Consider the following 21,685-nt stretch of genomic DNA (forward strand, 5'->3'; position numbering starts at 1 on the left):
GAGTGGGGAAAACTATGGGGAGTTGCCCAGCCTCCTTCAAATGTCCCAGTATCTCCTTAGTCTCACTCTAGTATGCAAGAACTGAAATTGGAGGTAGGTAGGGATAGGGCCAGATAAGAATGCTGTTGCCCTCCCCTTCCTGGTCCTCTCTCATAGACCTTTCAGGTTCATCTTGTTCCTCTTTGTGGTTTTCAGATTTGCAATATCATGAATGCCTCTTCAGAAGACTTTTTTGATTTCCAGGTAGGTCACTTTTCTCTTCTCCAGGAGAAGGCTTTGCAATGATTTCTTTTTCTAAAGGGAAAGTTACAAATATCTTTGGGGGAGGTAACTTGATTGAGAGGTCACACTGACAAAGTTGGGAAGACCAATAAGGGAAGCTGGTAAAGGAGTAAGACCCCTTAAGTTTCCTAGGGGCTCTGGTTGTTGTTGTCAAGTTGTTTCAGTTGTGTCTGACTCTTCATGATCCCATTTGTTGTTTTTTTTTGGGGGGGGTTGTTGTTTTGTTTTTGGTTTTGTTTCTTAAAAACAAAACAAAACACAGGAGTGGTTTGTCATTTCCTTCTCTAACTCATTTTACAGATGAGGAACTGGGACAAACAGGTTAAGTGAATTGCCCAGGATCACACAGCTAGTAAATGTCTGAAACCAGATTTGAACCCATGAGGATGAGTCTTCCTGACTCCAGGCTCAGCACATTATCCCCCATGCCACCTAACTGCCCCCTTTTTGCCTTTGTCCTGTGCCGAAATTATCTTCCCTTCTCATCTCTACCAAGGCTCAGCTCAAAGGCACCTCCTATGTCTTTCTTGGCTTCCCCCAGTTGTTAGTACTCTACTTTTACCAAAAATAAATAAATACTAAAAACTTCCTACCAATTTTTAATATATTAAAATTAACTTTTATATTATATATTGCATTTATATATTTTTGTATTTTAAAATTTACTCATCTGTGTACTACTCTTCAGTGAAACGTAAGCTCTTTGAAAGCAGAGATTATTTTGTCTCCCCAGTGCCAAGCAGAACTCCTGACCTAAAAGGCATAAACAAATATTTTTAAAACCTTAATCTAATTTCATTCGCTGAAGAACAGTGTAGATTAAATTTTCCGCAAAGTATCTACCCTTCCTAAATTTCATGTATAGTATAAGGCCTGGCCTCGATTAGCTGATAAACATCTGCAGAAAATAATAAAGGGATAAATACAGTGGAACAATGGCAACTTTCTAGATTTTAATTTTTATGAATTTTTAAAAGTTTTTTTAGTCCTATGATGATATTCCAATAAACCTTACCCTTGATCCTCTTGAATCTTCCTATATGACAAAGAAAATGTTAAATAAAATCCAAGCATCAAAGTCATCTTATCTAACAGATTAAGAGATGCTTGTTGATTGACTCATCTCTGTCCCACATCTTTTTGTCTCTGTCCCACATCTAATAGTCCCACAGTCACTGCTGAGATGGGAAAAGTATGCTTCGTCATTTATTCCAGTGGCCCTCTAAGGGTGTGCCAAGAGTTTCATTGGGTACGCCTTGAAAGTTCTTCCCACACTTTTAGATTTCTACACTCCTCATCTTCTCCTAGCTGTTGTCTGTGGCCTGCTATCAATATTGTAAAACAACTCTATCCATGGAGGTGCAAAGTCTTCTGAGTCCTGAGTTAGTGAAGGAAGAAGAAAATGAAGAGGGATGAGAGAGAGATCCTAAGGCTTAGGTATGGGTCCTCTCCCAACTTTTTTTTTTTTATTTTTATTTTTTGCCAATTGAAACAGTTTGCTCTGTCATGAACCACCCACCAAAATCCAGTGAGTTAATCCATTTAATCTGAGTTCAACAAATTAGTAAGTACAGTGGATAGACCTAATTACTAGCTATATGACCTCTCTTTGTCTCAGTTTCCTCATCTGTACAATGGGGATTATAATAGCATCTACCTCCCAGGGTTGTTGTGAACCCGAAATGAGATAATAAATTGTGAAGTGCTTAGCACAGTGCCTGGAATTATGCAGCCTCATGATTATATAAAAGTTATTATTATTATTTGTGTTGACTCCCAATCAGCCCCAAGTGCCAAGTCCTCCTCTATCTTTAGGACTTATCTGGGATTGCTCAATTAAAAAAATTATATATATATATATCTGTGGATGGATTGCTTGTCATAGCATGAGGTAAGTAAGGGCATTTCATATGAATTATCTGTTTATCAGAGATGCTCATCCTTGTGAATGAAGACAGCTAAGGAGAATCTCCTCGAGATTGTTCTTGGGTACCTTATGGGGGTTCACCTGAGTGCTTTTCTCTTTGAGGGATGGAAATTTCTGTGTGTGTATGTCTGTGTCTGTCTCTTTGTGTTTCCCTTTCCTTTCATCATTTAAAAAATTAATTTACATTTGATTTTTTTCTTTCCTAATTGTATTTTAGGCTTGGGATAGATCCTTATAATCTCTAAGGCAAGAGTAAGCCTGAAATAATTTTGTAAAACTTTGCTGAATTTATATAATTAGCTGTTGGGAATGGACATGCATTTCTGATCCATCAACCTATGGGAGGTCTTTCACAAAAGACTTAGTTTAAGGAGGGTGTAGAACATCATGTACATTATTGGGACACTAAGTGCAAGACATTAGGGAAGGCAAACAAGAGGAGGCCAGCTATTGGAGCCTTCCCAGTTCTCCAGAGAGCTATCCAGAGATAAGGTTTAGGACCAACATACCCAGGGGTTCCTGGGTTTGGTTTTCTGGGGCAGCAAATGTTTAACTGGTAGCCTGAATTTAAGGAGGATTGAGGTGGGATGCTTTCTAATCAACCTGATGAACTCTTGTCTGGGATTTATTAAAGCAGAGAGTCCCTATGGAATATGGATATGCCCTCTGGCAGCTTGTTAGAGGACAAAGAGCAACTCCAGGCTAGATCTCAGTGACAGAAGCTAGACAAAGATGAATTAGTGAGCTGGGGGCCACATCTTGGCCCTTCCTATGTGATGGGTTACAGACACTGAGACTGCCTCCAAAATGTTTTGGTTGGCTGGGCCTCAAAGAAGGATGGACTCTAGTAAGAGAAGGCCCTCCTCTGTACTGGCCTATAAAAAGAATTATGAAAGAACTCTCTTCTTCTTTTTTTTTTTTTCCTATTTTCCATTGTTGGGATAACAGTCCAGAGAATAATGAGGGGAAAGACTATGTACAAGATAATCACCTTGAGGCAAAAGAACATGGTGGTGACATGTGCTCAATCAGTTTTTTCTAAGCACAATTTAGAGACTCGAGATGTAATAATGGACTTTCCAAGCCCAAGGGATGGCAGTACTTGCAGCATCGATATAGACTCAAGGGGTTCTGGATAGGCACATGGCAGAGGCAGGCATGTGGTTACCCAGGTGAGCAGATAAGGAAGTGGGTCTTGATTTCCTAGATAACTTGTATATATTGTCCTCTTTTCTCTGCATGAGTTCTTGAGGCCATTTATTATTTTTTTTAATCTTTATTTTCCATCTTAGAATTTATACTGTGTATTGGTTCCAAGGCAGAAGAGTGGTAAGGGCTAGGCAGTGGAGGTTAAGTGACTTGCCCAGGGTCTGATGTCAGATATGAATCCTGGATCTCCTGTCTCAAAACCTTGCTCTCAAACCACTGGGTCACCAAGCTGCCCCCAGGTCATTTATTTTGCTATCTTGGCAGTAGACTATTACATTATATCTAAAAGGCAATTCTCCTTGATTTGGGAGGGACATTAGAGAAATGATTATTTATTTAGGTATCAAATTAACTATAGCTGTGTTTCCCAGACAGCCTGCCAGCATGTTATAATTGAAAAATACTGAGGAGCTGCCCACAATATCCAAACTTGGCCATAGATTCGACTGTTTTTTAATTAATAAAGAAACGAACTAGGTTTTAGCATTGGGAATGAGGGGAGGAAAAAAGGAGGAGGAGGAGGAAAAAGTGGAAGATTAAGTTTTGGTATAAGGATATATAACAAAGCATGATCTCTTTTATTCAGTTCCATAGTTTAGTGGCCATGTATTTCCTTGAACCTGCTTCTCTAGGTACGGGCAGCAGGCCTTTCACTTCTCCGAGAGGCTCTGGAATAAAGTAGCATGCACATTTGGCTTATAGAGAGATTCTTGCTGTCTTGAATCATACACTCTCACAGACTTTGATTGAGGAGTAACATGAGCAAATTCTAACCTAGTCTGATCCAGCACAATTGGATAATTCTTGAAGGCAGCTGAATGGCTCCTGACATTGGTCTGATGATCTTTGCAAACAAGTATGGGAGTAACCATAAACCTCCTTGCTTTGTGTAGAAAGAACCTCTCGACGAATCCGGATGGATGATTAAAAATGTCCTCTCGATGCCTATAGTCAACAAGAAGGAAGAAATTGTTGGAGTGGCTACATTTTATAATCGAAAAGATGGCAAACCCTTCGATGAAATGGATGAGACACTCATGGAGGTATCTCTCTCCAATCTCCCTGTCCCTTTTTCTCCCTTTCTGAACTTTTCCTGTGAATGAGCAGGAAGAAAGTGGGCAGCAAAACGAGTTCAGAAAAGCAACCTATTGTGACCCTGCAGAATGATCCCATGTCCACCTGGGAACAAGAGAGTGGGTTGGAACATACTGTACAGAAATAAAGAGAACAGCGATGATTTCCAGGCAGATAGGAATCTTTCTGTGATCTCCAGGCTATAGAGGAACATTGTGGTACAGGTATTAGGAAGACCTGATGTCTTATGCATGACTCCATTTAACATGGGTGAAAGGGAAGCAAGCCTGAGACATGACCCCGTTCTGTTCTCTGAGAAACACTTAATAATGTGCTCCTTGAAATTTCCTGAGCAGAAGGAGCTCCCTGAGAATGTATTAAAGAAAGGGTACCCAGAAATGAAGACGAGAAGGGTGACAGAGAAGGGAGAGAGGAAAGGACCTTGATTGATGTCTTTTCCAAGAAGAACCTGTGTTGCTAATTTCAGAGAAGGTCCCTGTCACAAAATATATCCCCCTGTCCCTTCTCATCTCCACTCCCTTATACTGCCTGCCCCCACCAATTCCCCCAATCAATGATTCAGCAAGACCAAGATGCAATCCCTTGAGAGGTTTATAGCTAGGCAGCTGATTCAGTGAATTCATACGTAAACATGGAATATATTAGGAATTAGTATTAGGGTGTGTGATGCACAGAAAGGTGCTTCAGAACTTTTTTTCAGCATAGAAATTTATTTGAATTCAAAATAATGCGATTTGTTTACTTAGAGAAATACAGAATCATCTAAAGCAAATATACATTGTTAACTCAGGAGAAGGCCCTAAAGATGCCATTCTTCTGATACCAAAAATACTTGAAAAAATGTACAAGGGAACAAAAAGTTTAAAAATCAGTTTGCATCATATGGAGGCTTTCCCAGAAAGGGCAGTGACACACATAGTCCTGAGTCCTGAGGAAGGAAAGGATGGAGGGCATCACAGACCTTTGGGCTCCTAGGGGTAGTTTGTCATCATTGTGCACTGGGTTAAATAAGGAAGGTTGTTAAGAACCAAGTTAAGAACATAGGCTAAAGTTCTGGTGCACTCCCTATTCTATCTTCTTCCCTACGTCCTCCCTATTCCACCTGGAAAAAGAGTGACAGATGAGGAAGAGGAAAGGCATTTTCTCTAATTCTAGAACAGGCATTAAATAAAATATTTCCTTTCCTATCTGAAGCTTGTCTTTCTTTACTTGAGAAACTCTCTGTTTCCTTGGTAAAATTTAGAAATCATAGACTTTCAGTGTTTGAAAAGAACTCAGAGGTATTATAGTAGTAAAGAGTAAAATATCTCTCTTTCAACATCCCAAGCAAGTGATCAAATTCCACTTGGAGTCACCTGTTGATGGGGGAATGCACTCTTGTTTGGAATAGTCCTAATGTTTAGAATTTTTTACCTTAACTTGAAGCCTTTAAATAAACAAAACTGATCCTTATAGGATAAGACGTACTCAAACAAGAGGGGGAAAATTTCCAGATAATATTAAATTTCCCAGATAAGGTTTTGATATCCAGAAATATATAAGACCTAAAATCATTTCTTCAATCTACAAATGGTCAAAGGATACAAACAATTTTCAGAAGAATTGCAAACTATTAACAACATATGAAATAATGCTCCAATGATTAAAATTAAAAAGAAACACATATCAAAACAACCCTGAAGTTTCTACTTCAGGAAGCTGACAAAGATTACAAAAGATGGGAATAATCAGTCTTCAGAGGATTTGTACACTAATGCATTGTTGGTAATGCCGGGGGTTAGTGTAATCGTTTTAGGAAGCAATTTGAAATGATCAAATAAAATTGCTAAGATATCCACACCAAGGAACCCAGAGATTCTGCTGCCAGAAATCCAAAAGAGGTAATTAACAAAAAAGAAAGGCTCTATACCTACAATATTTATAGCAGCACTTTTTGTGATAGCAACAAATGGTAAATAATGTGGTATATACATTTAATGAAAAATTATTCTTAATTAAGAAATGATGGACAGGAAGAACAAAGATATGATATCATGTTTTAATAATTACCTCACACAATAAATACTTCAGAGCAATAAAATGGCCCCTAGGGTTTATTTGGTTCTCTCCTCTTCCTCTTTAGGGAGTTTATTTTAGATGAAAAGTTCTCAGTTTGCTCACAATTATTCTGAGCCCTGAGTATTAGATTCTTAATAGCAGAGGTTGAACCCTTTGCCTAGCCATACATTTATACCTATCCCTAGTTAACTCCAGGTCTCTTTGTTGTTGAAGCAAAATTCAGTTTTCTGGAAACATTTGGTATCAGAACAGAAAATTCTATTATGTTGTCTCTGGATCGGTAGACATTGGAAGGAAAGTTGTGGGGGTGGGGTGGGGAAGAGTTGATCCTTTCTTGGGGTTTTCTCAATACAACCAGTTTGCCTCTGCTCCCTTGTTCTAAGCTTGCTCCAACCTCTGCAATCCAGACACTCAGAATCTCTTTTTTCCTCCCAGTTCTGGGGGAATTTCTCCCTTTTGGGCAAATCACTTAGGGTATGACTCAGTTTCTTATGGAATAGCTTTGACTAATCAAATGAGTCTATTGTGTAGGTTCTATTTACACTTAGTTCAGATTGTTTGACTTAGCCAAAACGTTTGCATAGCTAGTCAAGGCATCAGTCAAAAGATGTGGTTTGGACCTCACCATTATAGAGAGAAGCATTGAAAGATTTAAAGAAATTGATGCAAAAAAATCAGAGCCAGGAAAACCACACACATGCACACATGATGCATGCACATATACAATACACACATAGATGTTTGTAGATACATACATCTGTGTGCATGTGCAGAATTATACATGTGTGTACTTAATTACACATACACGTGTATATATATATATATATATATATATTTATACCCATAAAAATACCTATAACAATGTCAACAGAAAAAGAACAGTCTCAAAGCAATCAGAAATTAATGTTTCTAAATTAATAAAGAACAAGTTTTGGTCTGAAAGAAGAGATATGAAACCACACTTCCTCCCACTCCATAACAAAGATAGGAAGGTCCTTGGTAGTGGAATATTGAATTTCATGTAAGATTTTTTTTATCAATGTAATAACTGCTTTTGATGGATTTCTTTCTCTCCTTTTTCTTAAATTTTTGTTGTTGATATTGCTATAAGGGATCCTTTCTCTGACTAGGAGCAAGAGGGTTGCAGGAAAAAAATCTAGATGACATAAAGATGAAAGATCAATAAACATCTATATTTTAAAGGAAATTTTTCCTTTCATGGAACCACAGTTTGGATTCGTATAATCCCCCACCCCTACCCCCCAATCTGGTCCTAATTTTGCCCTCTGGAGCCAACCAAAACAATCCCTCTTTAACATGCTAGTCCTTCAAATGCTTCTAATTTTGCCATCTTCTTGATTACTTTTCTTTATGAGAGTTTATCATTGTCCTTCCTAAAATGAGGTACTTTGTACCGGACAGCATTTCTCCCTTTTGGGCAAATTACTTAGGGTATAACCCAGTTTCTTACAGAATAGCCAAAATGTGGGCTAACCAGGGCAAAGGCATCTTCTTTGTGTGACATTCTTTGCTTTTATTATTGCAGCCTCTTATATGCAAGCCTCTGGATTGTCAACATTCTGATTCTGTAAGGTTGATTTTACAGTCATACCTTTATAGAATCATAGATTTAGTACTAGGAGGAACTTTAGACATCATCAAATCCAATTCCTTTATTTTTATTTGTTTTTAAGTTATAGATGCTTTATTGAAAAGGAAGATTGAGCTTTCTGCTTGGTTCTATGGTATTCTGTCAACAATTTCCTAAATACTAAAGTTATCCTTACAAAATTCTGGTTTTAAGGCTATATGGTAAGCATTCTTTCCTTTCTGAACATGAAAGTTTACAGGCATAAATTGATATGTTCTTCAAATAAGATACTTTTACTTTCTTGAGTTTTCTACATCCTTTCTCCCAAACTAAGTTTAAAAAAGGCACAGAGGAAATAAGAAAGGTAGTGAAAAGTTCAGGAATGATAACCTTAGGAACCAAATTTACCTTTTTTTCTTACTCTAGAGTCATACTAAGAGTAGAATAGTAGCAGACATATCTTAGTCAGGAGTTAGGATAGAGAGTCAGTCACATACTCTTCCATTTGAATATTTCCAGAGGAATATTTTTGACCAGCAATCAACATGTAAGAAACTTTCTTAGTGAGAAATAAGGACATCATAGGGTTACCCAGAACCCCAGATGCCGTGTGAAACAGTTTGCCTTTGATTTTGATTATGTATGCCAATATTCTAATCCATTAATGCAAGAAGAAACATTAAAAATCCTTAGTGATTAAAAATTATGTTTGAGATGTTGATCTTATAGTGCCTGGAATCAGGAACACCTGAAATCAAATCCAGTCTCAGGCACATTCTGGCTGTTTGACCTTGGACAAAATAACCTAATTGCTTCCTTTTCCTCAATGATAAAATGGGAATAACAATAACACCTGCCTCTCAGGGTTGTTGTGATGTTCCAAAGAGATGATATTTATAAAATCCTTAGCATAGTGCCTGGTACATAATCAGTGCTGGTTCTCTTTTCCTTATTATGTTATTTTATCTTCATCCTAATTCTCTGATGTAGATTTTTGGGAGAAGAAATGATTTCACCCATAGAGGCAGAGGAAACAAGTTCTATTAAGGCACATAGGCACGTCTGCAATTTATGTTCTTAGGCAGTTGCTTGAGGGCACTGAATGGTTAAGGGATTTGTTCAGGTTCCCACAGTCTATGTTGGAGGAAGCAGGACTTGAATCTAGCTCTTTCTGATTGCAAGGCTGGCTCTCTGTCCATTACACTATGTTGCTTTTGGCGTAGAGAGGACAGATGCCATTGCACTTTACTTTAAAGATGAGTAAAGAGAGGTACATCAGGGTTCAGGGTCACAGACAATGCAAGGAGGAACAGAGACTAGCTCCCTCATGCCGCCTGACCATCTGCAATGGTCGGCAACCTTTTTAGCTGTGAGAGCCATAAACGCCTGTGGAAGGAGGAGGATGGAGGCAGAAGGTGCTGGAATATGGGGCCGGGGCTGAAGGGCCCCCTGGGGCACATCCTGGGGCTCTGCCTGGACTGGCAGGTTGGGAGGTGGAGCCAGATATGTCTTGAGAGCCATACCTTGCTGACCCCTGGGAGTAAAAGTGTCCTTTTATTGGCTCTCAGTTGTACTTTGCTTCTTAACAGCAAACTTCTTTGGGAAGATAGAGTAGAGTAATAGTTTAATATCTTGGGCTATTTCATGCTTGGTCTCACATTGTTGAGGTTGCCAGTTAGAGGTTTGGAGCTGAGCTTCTGTGTGCTGAGCCCCAAACTGAGACCTATTTCAAGTAGGCCTTGAACATTTTCAAACCTTTCTGTCACTAAAAATCGGTATTGATTTGAACCCATGACCCAAAGTTGACAGTCTCTACATCCTGTTAGTCATCCCATATATTGGAAGACTGAGTTTTAAAACTGTTTAGTTAGGATATTTTCCCATCATTTTTAGTTGTCTTTGAGTACATGAAAATAATTTCAAATTCATTAATAATTTAAATGGCACAATAATAATTCACCTGGATGGATAGTTTTCTTCTTTCTTATAATCCTTTCCATAATTTTGCTTCAGGGAGAAGTAAGTCAATTTTCTAAATTCAACCAACTTTTTTTTAATGGCATTTCAGTGTCATCATTTTCTTGTCTTGTGTTATGAGGGTAATTTGAGGAAAGGTGTTTGGGATAAGGGAATTGAAAGGAGGATGTTGGAGACTTGGTAAGTGGATAAATTAGGCTTCAGGTAGGCTGGGATTAAAGGAGATTCAAGGTATAATAGGACTGAAGTCAGGAGTATAACACAAAAGGGAAACAGAGATCTTTTGGGAGAAAAGAAGTTAAACTAAACAGACTAACACTGCAGGCTTACAGACAGGGACTTAGACTCAAACACAAGCTGAGGGTAATAGACTAGACTGAAATTAACAAACAGGCTTAGTTAATTTCACAGGAAGGGACCTATTTTGAAGTAACACCTTCCTTCAAGATGGATGCCCAGCTTCCCTCTGAGCCCAGAGTATGTTGTCTCTTTCCCTCTTCTCCCCTCTTGATAACTAACAGACAAATTACACTAAATAGGACTATTGAAACATAAAGGGTTTATTTGTTTGAAGGATGTTGGTTAGGAAGGTGGATTAAAGGAAAGCCCTATCAGTTGTCTCAGGAACCTCAGGTGGGGGAAGGGAAGTAAAGATGGAATCTAAGTAAGGACCTGCCTCACTCAGTTTTACAAAATGCTATCTAAAAGAAAATAAATTATGATTTGATTAAATTATAAATAATGCTGTCAATTAGATAACTCTTCACAGATTTAACTCCTCTCTAATTTCTCTCCTTATAAACTCCACAGCCACTAAGGTAAGGGAGGGAAGGCAGGGTGGTATTGGGAAAGGAAGATATAAAGGGTCTACCTAAAATAATAATTTCTTAAGTAAATATATTAATGCTAGGCTAAATTTCAATATTGAAGCTAGATAATCCAAGAGCTCGCTCATTGACTTCCTCCCTCCACGGAAGATCCAGTCAACTGCCTCTCTCCTCAAGATTCTAAAAGCCCAACTGATTTTGGAACTCAGCCAAAGCTAGAAAAACTATAACCCCCAATTCTGTATACTACACTTGTCATCAGTCTTTCTTGGGAAACTAATAGGAATAGAGTGAGACCATTTCATCAGGGAAATATCCCTGCTCCTAGCCAAGCCACAAATTACTCCTGTTTAGCCTTTCATTTTAAAAAGATGGACAGGGCATGGGATAGACAGGAAAATTATAACTGGGGCTGAGGTGCACATGAATTCCACTATAAAGAAATAATAGTAAATAGTGAAAGAATGTATAAATATTGAAGGCTCATGTGGGAAAAATATTCATAAAGCAATTCAAAAAGATTAGATATGGAGAGAAGAAAAGCTAAGTAAACTGCTTTCTTGTGTGAAAAAAAATCCATTTTTCTTTGTAGTCTTAACAATTTGCAATTTCAGCTGATAGATAAAATGTGCTTTATATGAAAGGATCCAAAAGGTTGGCAACTCTGTGCTGATAGAGCTAAATTTTCTCATCCCTACCTATTCTTGTCCTGGAAGTAATTACACAGTCAAGGAAAAAGAGCAACTTTTTGCATCTTACACAAGTATGTCCTCCACCAGAGTATGAAGGGTACTGGGATTTCGGATCAGTTTGTCTAAGAAGCTGACAATATCAGTAAATTTTGGTCGGTGATTCCTCTCTTTCTGCCAGCAGTGGAGTATCAGTTGGTGGAGAGATGCTGGGCAACCCATTGGAGCTGGGAGTCTGTAGCCTTCCTCAATGGAGAGAATTACATCTTGGTAGGACATTTCCCAGTAAGGTCTTTCTCCATAGGACATCACTTCCCACATGACAATGCCATAGCTCCATGCATCACTGGCTGATGAGAACTTCCTGTAGGCAATATCTTCTGGGGCTGTCCATCTTATGGGGATTTTTCCTCCTGTTGTTGTATAAGCAGCTTCTGGATCACCTTCTAGTACTCAAGATAGTCCAAAACCAGATACTTTGCATACTAAGTTGCTGTTGACCAGACTATTTCATGCTGCAAGATCTCGATGTACATAACCCATATCAGAAAGGTACTTTGTCCCAGATGCAATCCCTCAAAGCATATCAACCAGCTGAATAACTGTGAAGTGGCTATCATGTTTCCGTAGAAAGGAATCTAGAGTTCCATTCTCTATGTATTCAACCACAATCATTACTGGTCTGCCAGTAGGTATCCTGGGGGGCAAAGATCCTCCCCCTGAAACTGGATATGGGGCTGGGATGTTATTTAAGAAGCTTGTCCTCAAGAAGCTGGGACATAACGCCTCTACTCCAATGGATGGGAAGGATCTTTTTGTGACAACACCTTCCAGGAGAATGATGTTTGGGTAGAATTTGTCCCATGATACTTGCTTCTCGTAGAAAATCTCTTCTTTGCCTGTCCATGTGACCACCTTTCAGAGTTTTGATGGCAACTGGAATCTCTCTTTTCCCTGGCATTTTCAAACGTCCACTGCAGACTTCTCCAAATTCACCTGCTCCAATAACTCTTTCAATGCGAATCCTTGAAGGATCTATTTCTTTTGCAAATTCATGCACAGCTAGGGATAGGTCTTCATATTTATTTGGATCAATGTAGGTTTTGATTCCTGGGAAGCACAAGTGTCCATTCTGTAAGTGATTTCTTCTTTTCTTCAGACTTCTTTTTGGCCTTTAAGTACCACTGGCACCTTCCAATGATTAAAAAGAACAAGGTGAGGATGACCAGAAGAGTGAATCCATCAACTGCTGCAGTGGCTATTACCAGAATCTGCCCCTGCTCTGCTGCTCTGTCCGAAATTTCATCTCCTGTTTCAAATTCAAACTTCTGACTGTAGCCACTGTATCCTGCAGCAGTCCTCACTCAGATGTGAAATATATATTTGGTGACTGGCTTGAGACCTGTGATGATAACACTGGGGGCCTTGGACCTTGTAGAAGAATAGCTGAGCTGTTCATGCTCTTCTACCCTCATGTAGTGCCAAAATGCCGGTGCTATCCATGGGTAGACTTTCTCATAGTACTTGATCTCGTAGTCCAAAATGGCTCCATTGGAAAACTCAGGTGCTTGCCATGAGAGGGTAATGCTATTTTGGGATGCCCAGTTTTTCTTTACATTACCTATCAGGGATGGTGCGCTTCGGTGGTCTCAGCCCTGCTACCACAGCTGCCACTCCTCTAGTACCCAATTCCTTTATTTTTTAAAAAATATTTGAACATTTTTATAGCTATCTTTAGTTTTTATATCATTTTCAAATATAGCCTATATAGCTTTTTTTGGGCTTTCAAAGGACACTGTGGAGTCACAGGGAGTTTCCTGGTGGTGAAATCAGGCACAATTCATGAAGTGTGCACTTTTATGGTATCAACCCGAAATAACAAAGACTGCCAAAGTAGCAACCACAATCTTTAATAAGGGTAGAGGAACTGCTGTTCAGGGTCACCACATATCCCACAAGTGCAGGATGGTAGAAGAGGGGCAGAAGGGGCAGAGTTTAAATATACTTCAATGTAGAGGAGTGCTTGGGAGAGGCAGCAATAGGGAGGAGCGATTAACATCTAGTTAGATCAAAGGGCTCCAGGTGTTCATGCTCTAAGAATTTGATATCTAGTTCTTTAACTGATGAGCATCAATTTTCCTTCCAGTTCTTCGTTATTGCATAAAGTGCTACTATATTTTGGTATACATGGGACCTTCTTTTCTTTCTTTAACCAACTTGAGATAAGTGCCCAAGAATACGACCCCTTTATTTTACAGATGAGAAAACTCAATCTGAAAAAGTAATTATTTTGTTCGTGTTAAATGATTTATCCAAGGTCACACAAGTGGTAAGTTGAAGGGTCAAGATTTGAAGCCTGGTCCTCCGACTCCAAATGTAGCCTTCTTTTTACTACAAGAAATCAATGTGGCATAGTGGATGGAATGATGGACTAGAGTCAGGAAAACCTCAATATGTAAAATATGTAAAATGGAGACAACAATAACATAATTATTATGTATAATCTAACCATGATACTCATGAGATCAAGGCAGCCCCTCTGATGACTGCATTTAACAATAAGATCTACATTGGTGGCTCTGGAGCCTTCTCTCTCCAAGATTATAATCTTCATCCACATGATGCAGAGCTAACCATCTGACTCCTTTGCCTAGGAGTTCAGCTTTCTCTGGATTGTCAAAATTCTGATTCTATAAGGTTGATTTTATAGGTCACAGCCATACCTTCATAGGATTATAAATTTAGTACTAGAAGGAACCTCAGAGATCATCGAATTCAACTTCTTTATTTTTATTATGTTGGTCCATTCTACTCATGAGCAATTAACATTTTTCTAATTGTTTAGATCTGACTTTATTCGTATGAAAATTGTTTTGTAGTTTATGTGTGAGTATATATATATATGTATATATAATTTTAGTAGTGTATGGTTGTACATATATAATATGAATTGTATATATATAATATGTATATATGTGTATAAATGTGTGTGTATATACATGTAAATATAACTTTTTTAGTAGTGTATGGTTGTGTGATTGCATGATTGGATGTGGTTGGTATCATAGGCAAACCAGTTGCTTGTTGTTTTTGACAAGTCCCAGCTTTGGAATCCTGTGGATAACAACTCTTTCCCAACTCCTCCCTTAACAGTCCTTAGGGGACTTCCTCTTAGTTGTCACTTCTCTCTGACTCTCACACTTCAAGAGAAGCCTCCTTCCACCATTAAAATCTTCTTACTCACGACTCAGCAGTACCTGGGAATAATGGAATTCTTGTGTCTTAATATTTCTCTGCCATTGGGAAGATGATAAAAATTATTAATAAATCTAAGCTCTTTGAGATTTTTTTCTCATTGGGCTTAGAGCTTCAGCTAGGATAAGATAAAACAGTATTACAAATCTAGACATGAGAGTCATAGCTCTTGTCTCCTCTGTACTTATGTCACTGCCTTTATTGAACCCCTCCCCTACTTCATTAATAAAGACATACTGTTGCAAATGTATAAGAAGGATAAAGCCAACTTTAAGGCTATGAATTAAATCAGGAATTGTGAACAGAAAGTTTATAATAAGTCTCTGCCAATTCAGGTAGAAGGACAAAGTGCGAGGAAGGTTCAAACTCTTCACCCTCCTTAATATTCCCAGAGAGAAACAGCTGAGCAATTCCTCCCACCCATCTAATCTCTCCATCAGGCAATAAATATCTAAATATGGACTCTACATTTCTCCATAACTTATACTCCTCAATGACTTGCGGGCTTTGATCCTTTCTAGTTCCCATTGAATCTGCTGGGCTGTGAGCATCCAAAGAGTCCACTGACAATAGTTATTCACTGTCTCAGGGTATCTTTGTCTCTAGAGATAGCAAACCCCCAAAATTTCATTCTGACCTTCAGTTCCCATCTTGCCATTTCTCTACAATGAGTAATTCTACTGGTTGACATAGTTCGGCTAATTTGCAACAATTCATGTGCATCTCAGCATTCTTTGTATTCACTGTTCCTTACCTTGCAATAACATTCCACTATGTTCATGCACTAGAACTTGATAACCATTTCCCTGATTTATGGACATCTTTTTTTTCTTCTTTACTTCTATTTTACAACTTCATTTTGTTCCTGCAAAAACTGCTACTCTAGTTGGGTGTAAATGGAACCTTTTTTTTTTTTTCTCTTTTTATCTTTGACCATCTCGGGATATAAACCCAGCAGAACAATCCCTTTATTTTACAGCTGAGAAAACTCAGGCTGAATAAATAATTATTTTGTCTAAATGTTAAGTTATTTGCCCAAGGTCACACAGAAGTAGTAAATTAGAGAGTGAATATTTGAAGCCAGGTCCTCTGACTCCAAATCTAGCATTCTTTCTACTACATAAAACCAGTGTGGTATAATGGATGGAATGATGAACTTAGAGTCAGGAAGACCACATCATAAACTTATTAGCTATGTGTAGTCAGTTTTGGTTTTCTTCCTTTTTCAATGAGGGATTAGGTAGCAAAGGAAGGAAATGAGGACATTTTTCATTAATTGGGAAAAAAAGATTAATTTTTTTAAACCTTTATCTTCTGTCTTAGAATTAGAATACTATGAATTGGTTCTGAGCCAGAAGAATGATAAAAGTAAAGACTATAGAAGTTAAGTGACTTGCTCAGGGTCACACAGCTAGGAAGTGTCTGAAGTCAAATTTGAACTCAGGACTTCCCATCTTCAGGTCTAGTTCTCTATTCACTGAACCAACTAGGAAATACCCAATTAAAAATTTTTTTAAGAGAAGGAGAAAGTTGTTTAATTGTAGTAGACAATGTTGCTGAAAATATACTGGTTTCGGAATCAACAGACCTGGATTCTCATCCCAACTACACCCCTAACTTACTGAATATACTTTGACAGATCACTTGACCTGTCTGTATGTCATTTTATCCCTTCGTTAAATAAGGAGAAGAACTGCTGACATTTAAGATCATTTTATTTTGTTTTATTTTATAGAAATATTTACCATTTACACTACCTTCATTTAAAAAAACGTTACATGAGACAGAAATAGAAAAGGAATAGGAAACAAATGGAAAGGGTGGGAAGCCAAGCTAGAATAAGAAAGCTGATAAAAGGACAGTTTAAATAACTTAGAGGTAGTTTCAGGTCCTTTTGGAAAGCTCTGACCTTCTGTGGAAGCTAGAACTAGACCCTAGGTCTCTTTCTTGCTACTTGCTGAGTTCCTCCCATTTAAACCACAGGGTTTTTCTTATATCATATGCATGAAAGGTCATGTCAAAACCACACTATGGTAGCCTCTTGTTTTACACACCCAACAGGTTCCATGACACTTTGTGTAAGCTGAAAATCACACATAATAGCAAAGCCCATTATTTAATAAGTATTTCTTATATGAACATGCCTAGATATTTTATGACTTTTTTTAGGCTTATCAAAACTACCAGCATCACCACTCTTGGATTTGGATTAATAACTAAATAGTGTTAATGAAACAAAGAGAAACAATGCTCTGATATAGACACAACTTGTTACAAGTGAGAACTCCAAAGACTGATGCAAGAGCTAGTGTTTGGGGAAAAACAATGTAATGACTCACACTAACACTTTTCAGAGCAAGAATGAGTGTTATTGGGTGAACTGCTGTAAGACTTTTTGCCATTTGGGAAAATGGCGCCAATAGTGAGGAATTATTTTTTAATCTTACATGTTTTTATGTTTACATGTAGGAGAAGTCAAAGGTGAAGAATGGAAAGCAAATTGTTAAATCATCATCATAATAATAATCCTTAATCCCACTCCCATTAAACACTAGGCTCTTAATTTTTTCCCAATATAATGTTTAAATTATTTTTATAACTATGCTCTTTCAACTCTGAGAGAAAATAAGAAGAAATGTTTCTTATTCTATCCATTTTTTTCTTTTTTTTCAGTCTTTAACCCAGTTCCTTGGCTGGTCTGTTCTAAACCCTGATACCTATGAATCAATGAACAAGCTGGAAAACAGAAAGGATGTGTTCCAGGATATGGTCAAATATCACGTGAAGTGTGACAATGAGGAAATACAAGAAATACTGGTCAGTGCCCTTTTTTAAATATCTTATCCAGTCTTGCTGCATACCTATCTGCCCTGGGCCATTTTTCTTCCTGGGCATCCAAAATCTATTGGAGAATTGTACTTGTTGGCCTAGCAACCAGATGGGGCTCAAGGAGCCCTGCTCTCCAGTTGGCACCAATTTTCCATGAGGTGGCTGCTCTCCATGTCACCTTCTTTGAAACTCCCTCTCCCCAAATCATGATAACATCTGAATGCTTCAGATTTTGTGCACTTAGGATCATAGGATCTTAGAGATGGAAGGGACCTTATAGTTCATCTAGTTTAACCCTCTCACTTTATAAGTGAAGAAACAGGCCAAGAGAAGTTGAAAGGCTTGGCCAAGGTCACATAGGTAGTAAGTGGTGGAGGCTGGATTCAAACCTTTTGAATGTCAAATCTAGATTTTTTCCCCCACTGCTCCATGCTTATATGATTTCTTTTCTATTATGCCATCTTATGTCTTACCTTCCCTACTTGACTCTGAGCTCCTTATGGATAGGGATTTTGAACAGTGATACACCCATCTTTAGAACTCCTACATGGGACTATGCCCAAAGAGCGCTAAAAGACTTCCTGCCCTTTGATCTAGCCATACCATTGCTGGGTTTATACCCCAAAGAGATAATAAAGAAAAACACTTGTACAAAAATATTTATAGCTACACTCTTTGTGGTGGCAAAAAATTGGAAAATGGGGGGGGGGCTGCCCTTTGATTGGGGAATGGCTGAACAAATTGTGTTGCTGATGGAATACTACTATGCCCAAAGGAATAATGAACTGGAGGAATTCCATGTGAACTGGAAAGACCTCTAGGAATTGATGCAGAGTGAAAGGAGCAGAACCAGGAGAACATTATACACAGAGATGGATACTCTGTGGTAAAATCAAATGTAATAGACTTCTCTACTAGCAAACAATGCAGTGATCTAGGATAACTATGAGGGACTTATGAGAAAGAACACTATCCACATTCAGAGGAAGAACTGTGGGAGTAGAAACACAGAAGAAAAACAAATGCCTGATCACATGGGAGGATGGGGATATAATTAGGGATATTGACTCAAAATGAGCACCCTAGTGCAAATATCAATAATATGGAAATAGGTCTTGATCAATGACACATGTAAAACCCAGTGGAATTGTGCGTTGGCTATGGGAGGGGGTGGAAGAAGGGGAGGGATAGAACATGAATCCTATAACCATGGAAAAGTGTTCTAAATTAATGAATTAAATGAAAATTTCAAAATTGAAAAAAATAGGCTAACTACAAAAAATAAAAATAAAAAAAGAACTCCTGCCATGGGGCTGAGCTATCATGGCTGGTGAGTGAATGAATGCAAACACAAGATCAAAACCAGACAGTGCTCAGTAATCGATCACATTGGTCAAGTCAGCCCTGCAGCTCTTTGCAATGGCTCCCATTTACCTCCAGGATTGAATATAAAATCTGTTTGACATTTCATGTTCTTCATCATATGGCCCCTACTTAACTTTCTGGCCATATTGCATAGTCTTCCTCTCCACATAAAGTAGTCCAGTCTCACTATTCTTCTGGTTATTCCTCACAGATTCCCATCTCCTAACTACTCCTTGGCATTGACTCTCCCTCATGGTTGTCATGCTCTTCTGCCTCATCCCTTCCTCTTTGCTTTCCTGTCTCCCTTCAAGACTTATCTCAGCTCAGATTCCACATTCTGCAGGAGGTCTTTTGTTTAACGTCTTCCCTCTGAGATTATCTTCCCTCTGTTCTCTATATATCTTGTTTATACATGGTTGTTCACAGGTTGTCCCACCCCCATAAGTGTAAGGGCTATTTTTGCCCTTTTTTTGGGATCTCCGAGTACTTAGCATAATGCCCGCTACATAGTAAATGTTTAATATCTGCTTATTGCCCACCAGACTGTCTGTAATCAGTAAAAACCTGCTCAGTTAGTTTGGCCAAACTGGTTGTTTGGTTATTTGAATTGATAAACAATATCAGTTTTTAGAAAAGAGGTCAATATTTAATTTGAGTTTATAGTCTTTGAAGAATAGAGACCTTCAAGATAAGAGATTGGGAGGTAGAAGAGACCTTAGAGATCATCTAGTCTGATCCCTCATTTTATAGATAAGAAAACCAGACAATGAGAGGTTGGCAACAAACCTATGTGCCAGGCAATGTGCTGAGATCTGGAGATAGGAAGATAAGCAAAAACAGTCCCTGCTCTAAGGAGTTCACAATCAAATGGGGGAGACAGCAGGCAAACCATTATTTTTCTAATTTTCCTGGGTCTTTGTGGATTATAGGGTGGCAGGCATCTTTAGTGGTGAGAGCATGAACCTAGGCATCAGAAGTCCTGGCTCTGCCATTGTGAAACTGGGTTCAAGTCGCTTTCTCTCTCTGAGCCTCAGTTTCCCCATCTGTAAAATGAAAATAATGATGCTTGTACAATAGGATTATGAGGAAAAGTGCTTTGAAAACTGAAAGTACTAGAAGTATGATCTGGTATTATAACAAAACACTGGGGAGGAAGAGAACCCAGAAGAGAAAAGTGGTAACACATGTACAATACATGCATACTGATGCCTTCATTCATTTTCACTTTTCTCCCCCCTTCCCCTTTATTTCTTTCCAGAAAACTAGAGAAGTGTATGGGAGAGAGCCCTGGGACTGTGAAGAAGATGAGTTATTTGAAATTCTAGTGAGTGGAATGAACACAATGTTTGCTGTGATCGCATGATGGTAACTTTGTTAAAGAATAGGGCAAAGGAGGAGAAAACTATGAAAGTGTCCATGTTTCTACCTCCATCTATATGAACCCGGACACCCCCTACTTCCTCAGTTTTCCATATATCATATTTCTACTTCTAAGTTTGCCAGACTTTTCTGTTCCAATGATGTGAGCAATTGATAAGGACTTGTGTTGGTATCTGATACAGAAGGATTTTTTTTTTAAACCCTTGTACTTCGGTGCATTGTCTCATAGGTGGAAGATTGGTAAGGGTGGGCAATGGGGGTCAAGTGACTTGCCCAGGGTCACACAGCTGGGAAGTGGCTGAGGCCGGGTTTAAACCTAGGACCTCCTGTCTCTAGGCCTGACTCTCACTCCACTGAGCTACCCAGCTGCTCCCGAGACAGAAGGATTTGCAGGGAATTCAGGAAGACCTGATGGGATTCAAAGGCATAAACCTGATGATGGAATTTCTGGCTTGGGGAAAAGTAGGAGATAATATATTTGGGAGGAGAAAGAGTCTTCCCAGTGTCTATCATATCAGCCAGTGAATATCAATGTATATCTGTACCCTCACTGACTGTACTCAGACTGACTTCCATTCCTACTGTCTCACCAAGAGGCTGTGACTTTCCCCCAAATCCCATAGCAAATCACATGTGGTGCTTGGATTTGAACTCATGTGTCCTGGTTCCTTTTTTTTCCCACTCCACCACCATGCTATGGTTCCTCACTGCTGCTTTCCTCCCTCCACCTTCTCCCCATCCTTCCTGGTTAGAGTTCCTCTGTGTTCATGTGGTTAATGAGATTATTAATTATTGAAGCTATTCACACTTGGCAACTTCTCTTTGAATGTGATAGCTTGAGGAACCTCCCAGTTGTTCTTCTCAAGTTACTGCTTATTCACTCACTGGGTCCTGAATTTGGTTCATTCTCATGTTTAAAAACCAAGGAGAGTAGAGAGCTAAATCCAGAGACCTGCTGGAGTTGTCCTTGCTTTAAAAGGGGGAACAATGAGTTACCCTTTATCTTGTTCCATAGGGAAGACAAGGGAGGAGAGCTCTGGGACCTCAGGGACAAACTTCTCCATGAGTTTTGTATTAACTCACCAAAAATGGCCTTCCTTCCTTCCTCCCTCCCTTCTTTCCTTCCTTCCTTCCTCCCTCCCTTCTTTCCTTCCTTCCTTCCTCCCTCCCTTCTTTCCTTCCTTCCTCCCTCCCTTCCTTC

At 38.8% G+C, this 21,685-nt stretch overlaps 1 protein-coding gene and 1 pseudogene across 1 annotated transcript in view; one reads left to right on the plus strand and one right to left on the minus strand.

Annotated features, from left to right (window-relative positions):
• Positions 1-21,685, plus strand: part of PDE6A (phosphodiesterase 6A) — a 114,640-nt gene that overhangs the window by 37,713 nt on the left and 55,242 nt on the right. Inside the window, exons 8-11 of the mRNA XM_044659865.1 lie at positions 196-243; positions 4,312-4,461; positions 17,584-17,727; positions 20,363-20,428. Of these exons, the coding sequence (XP_044515800.1) occupies positions 196-243; positions 4,312-4,461; positions 17,584-17,727; positions 20,363-20,428 (408 nt within the window). The remainder of the gene's footprint in view (positions 1-195; positions 244-4,311; positions 4,462-17,583; positions 17,728-20,362; positions 20,429-21,685) is intronic.
• On the minus strand, positions 11,722-15,731 carry LOC123236598 (annotated as a pseudogene).

This window comes from Gracilinanus agilis, chromosome 2 (genome assembly GCF_016433145.1).
Source record: "Gracilinanus agilis isolate LMUSP501 chromosome 2, AgileGrace, whole genome shotgun sequence".
NCBI classification, from domain to species: Eukaryota; Metazoa; Chordata; class Mammalia; order Didelphimorphia; family Didelphidae; genus Gracilinanus; species Gracilinanus agilis.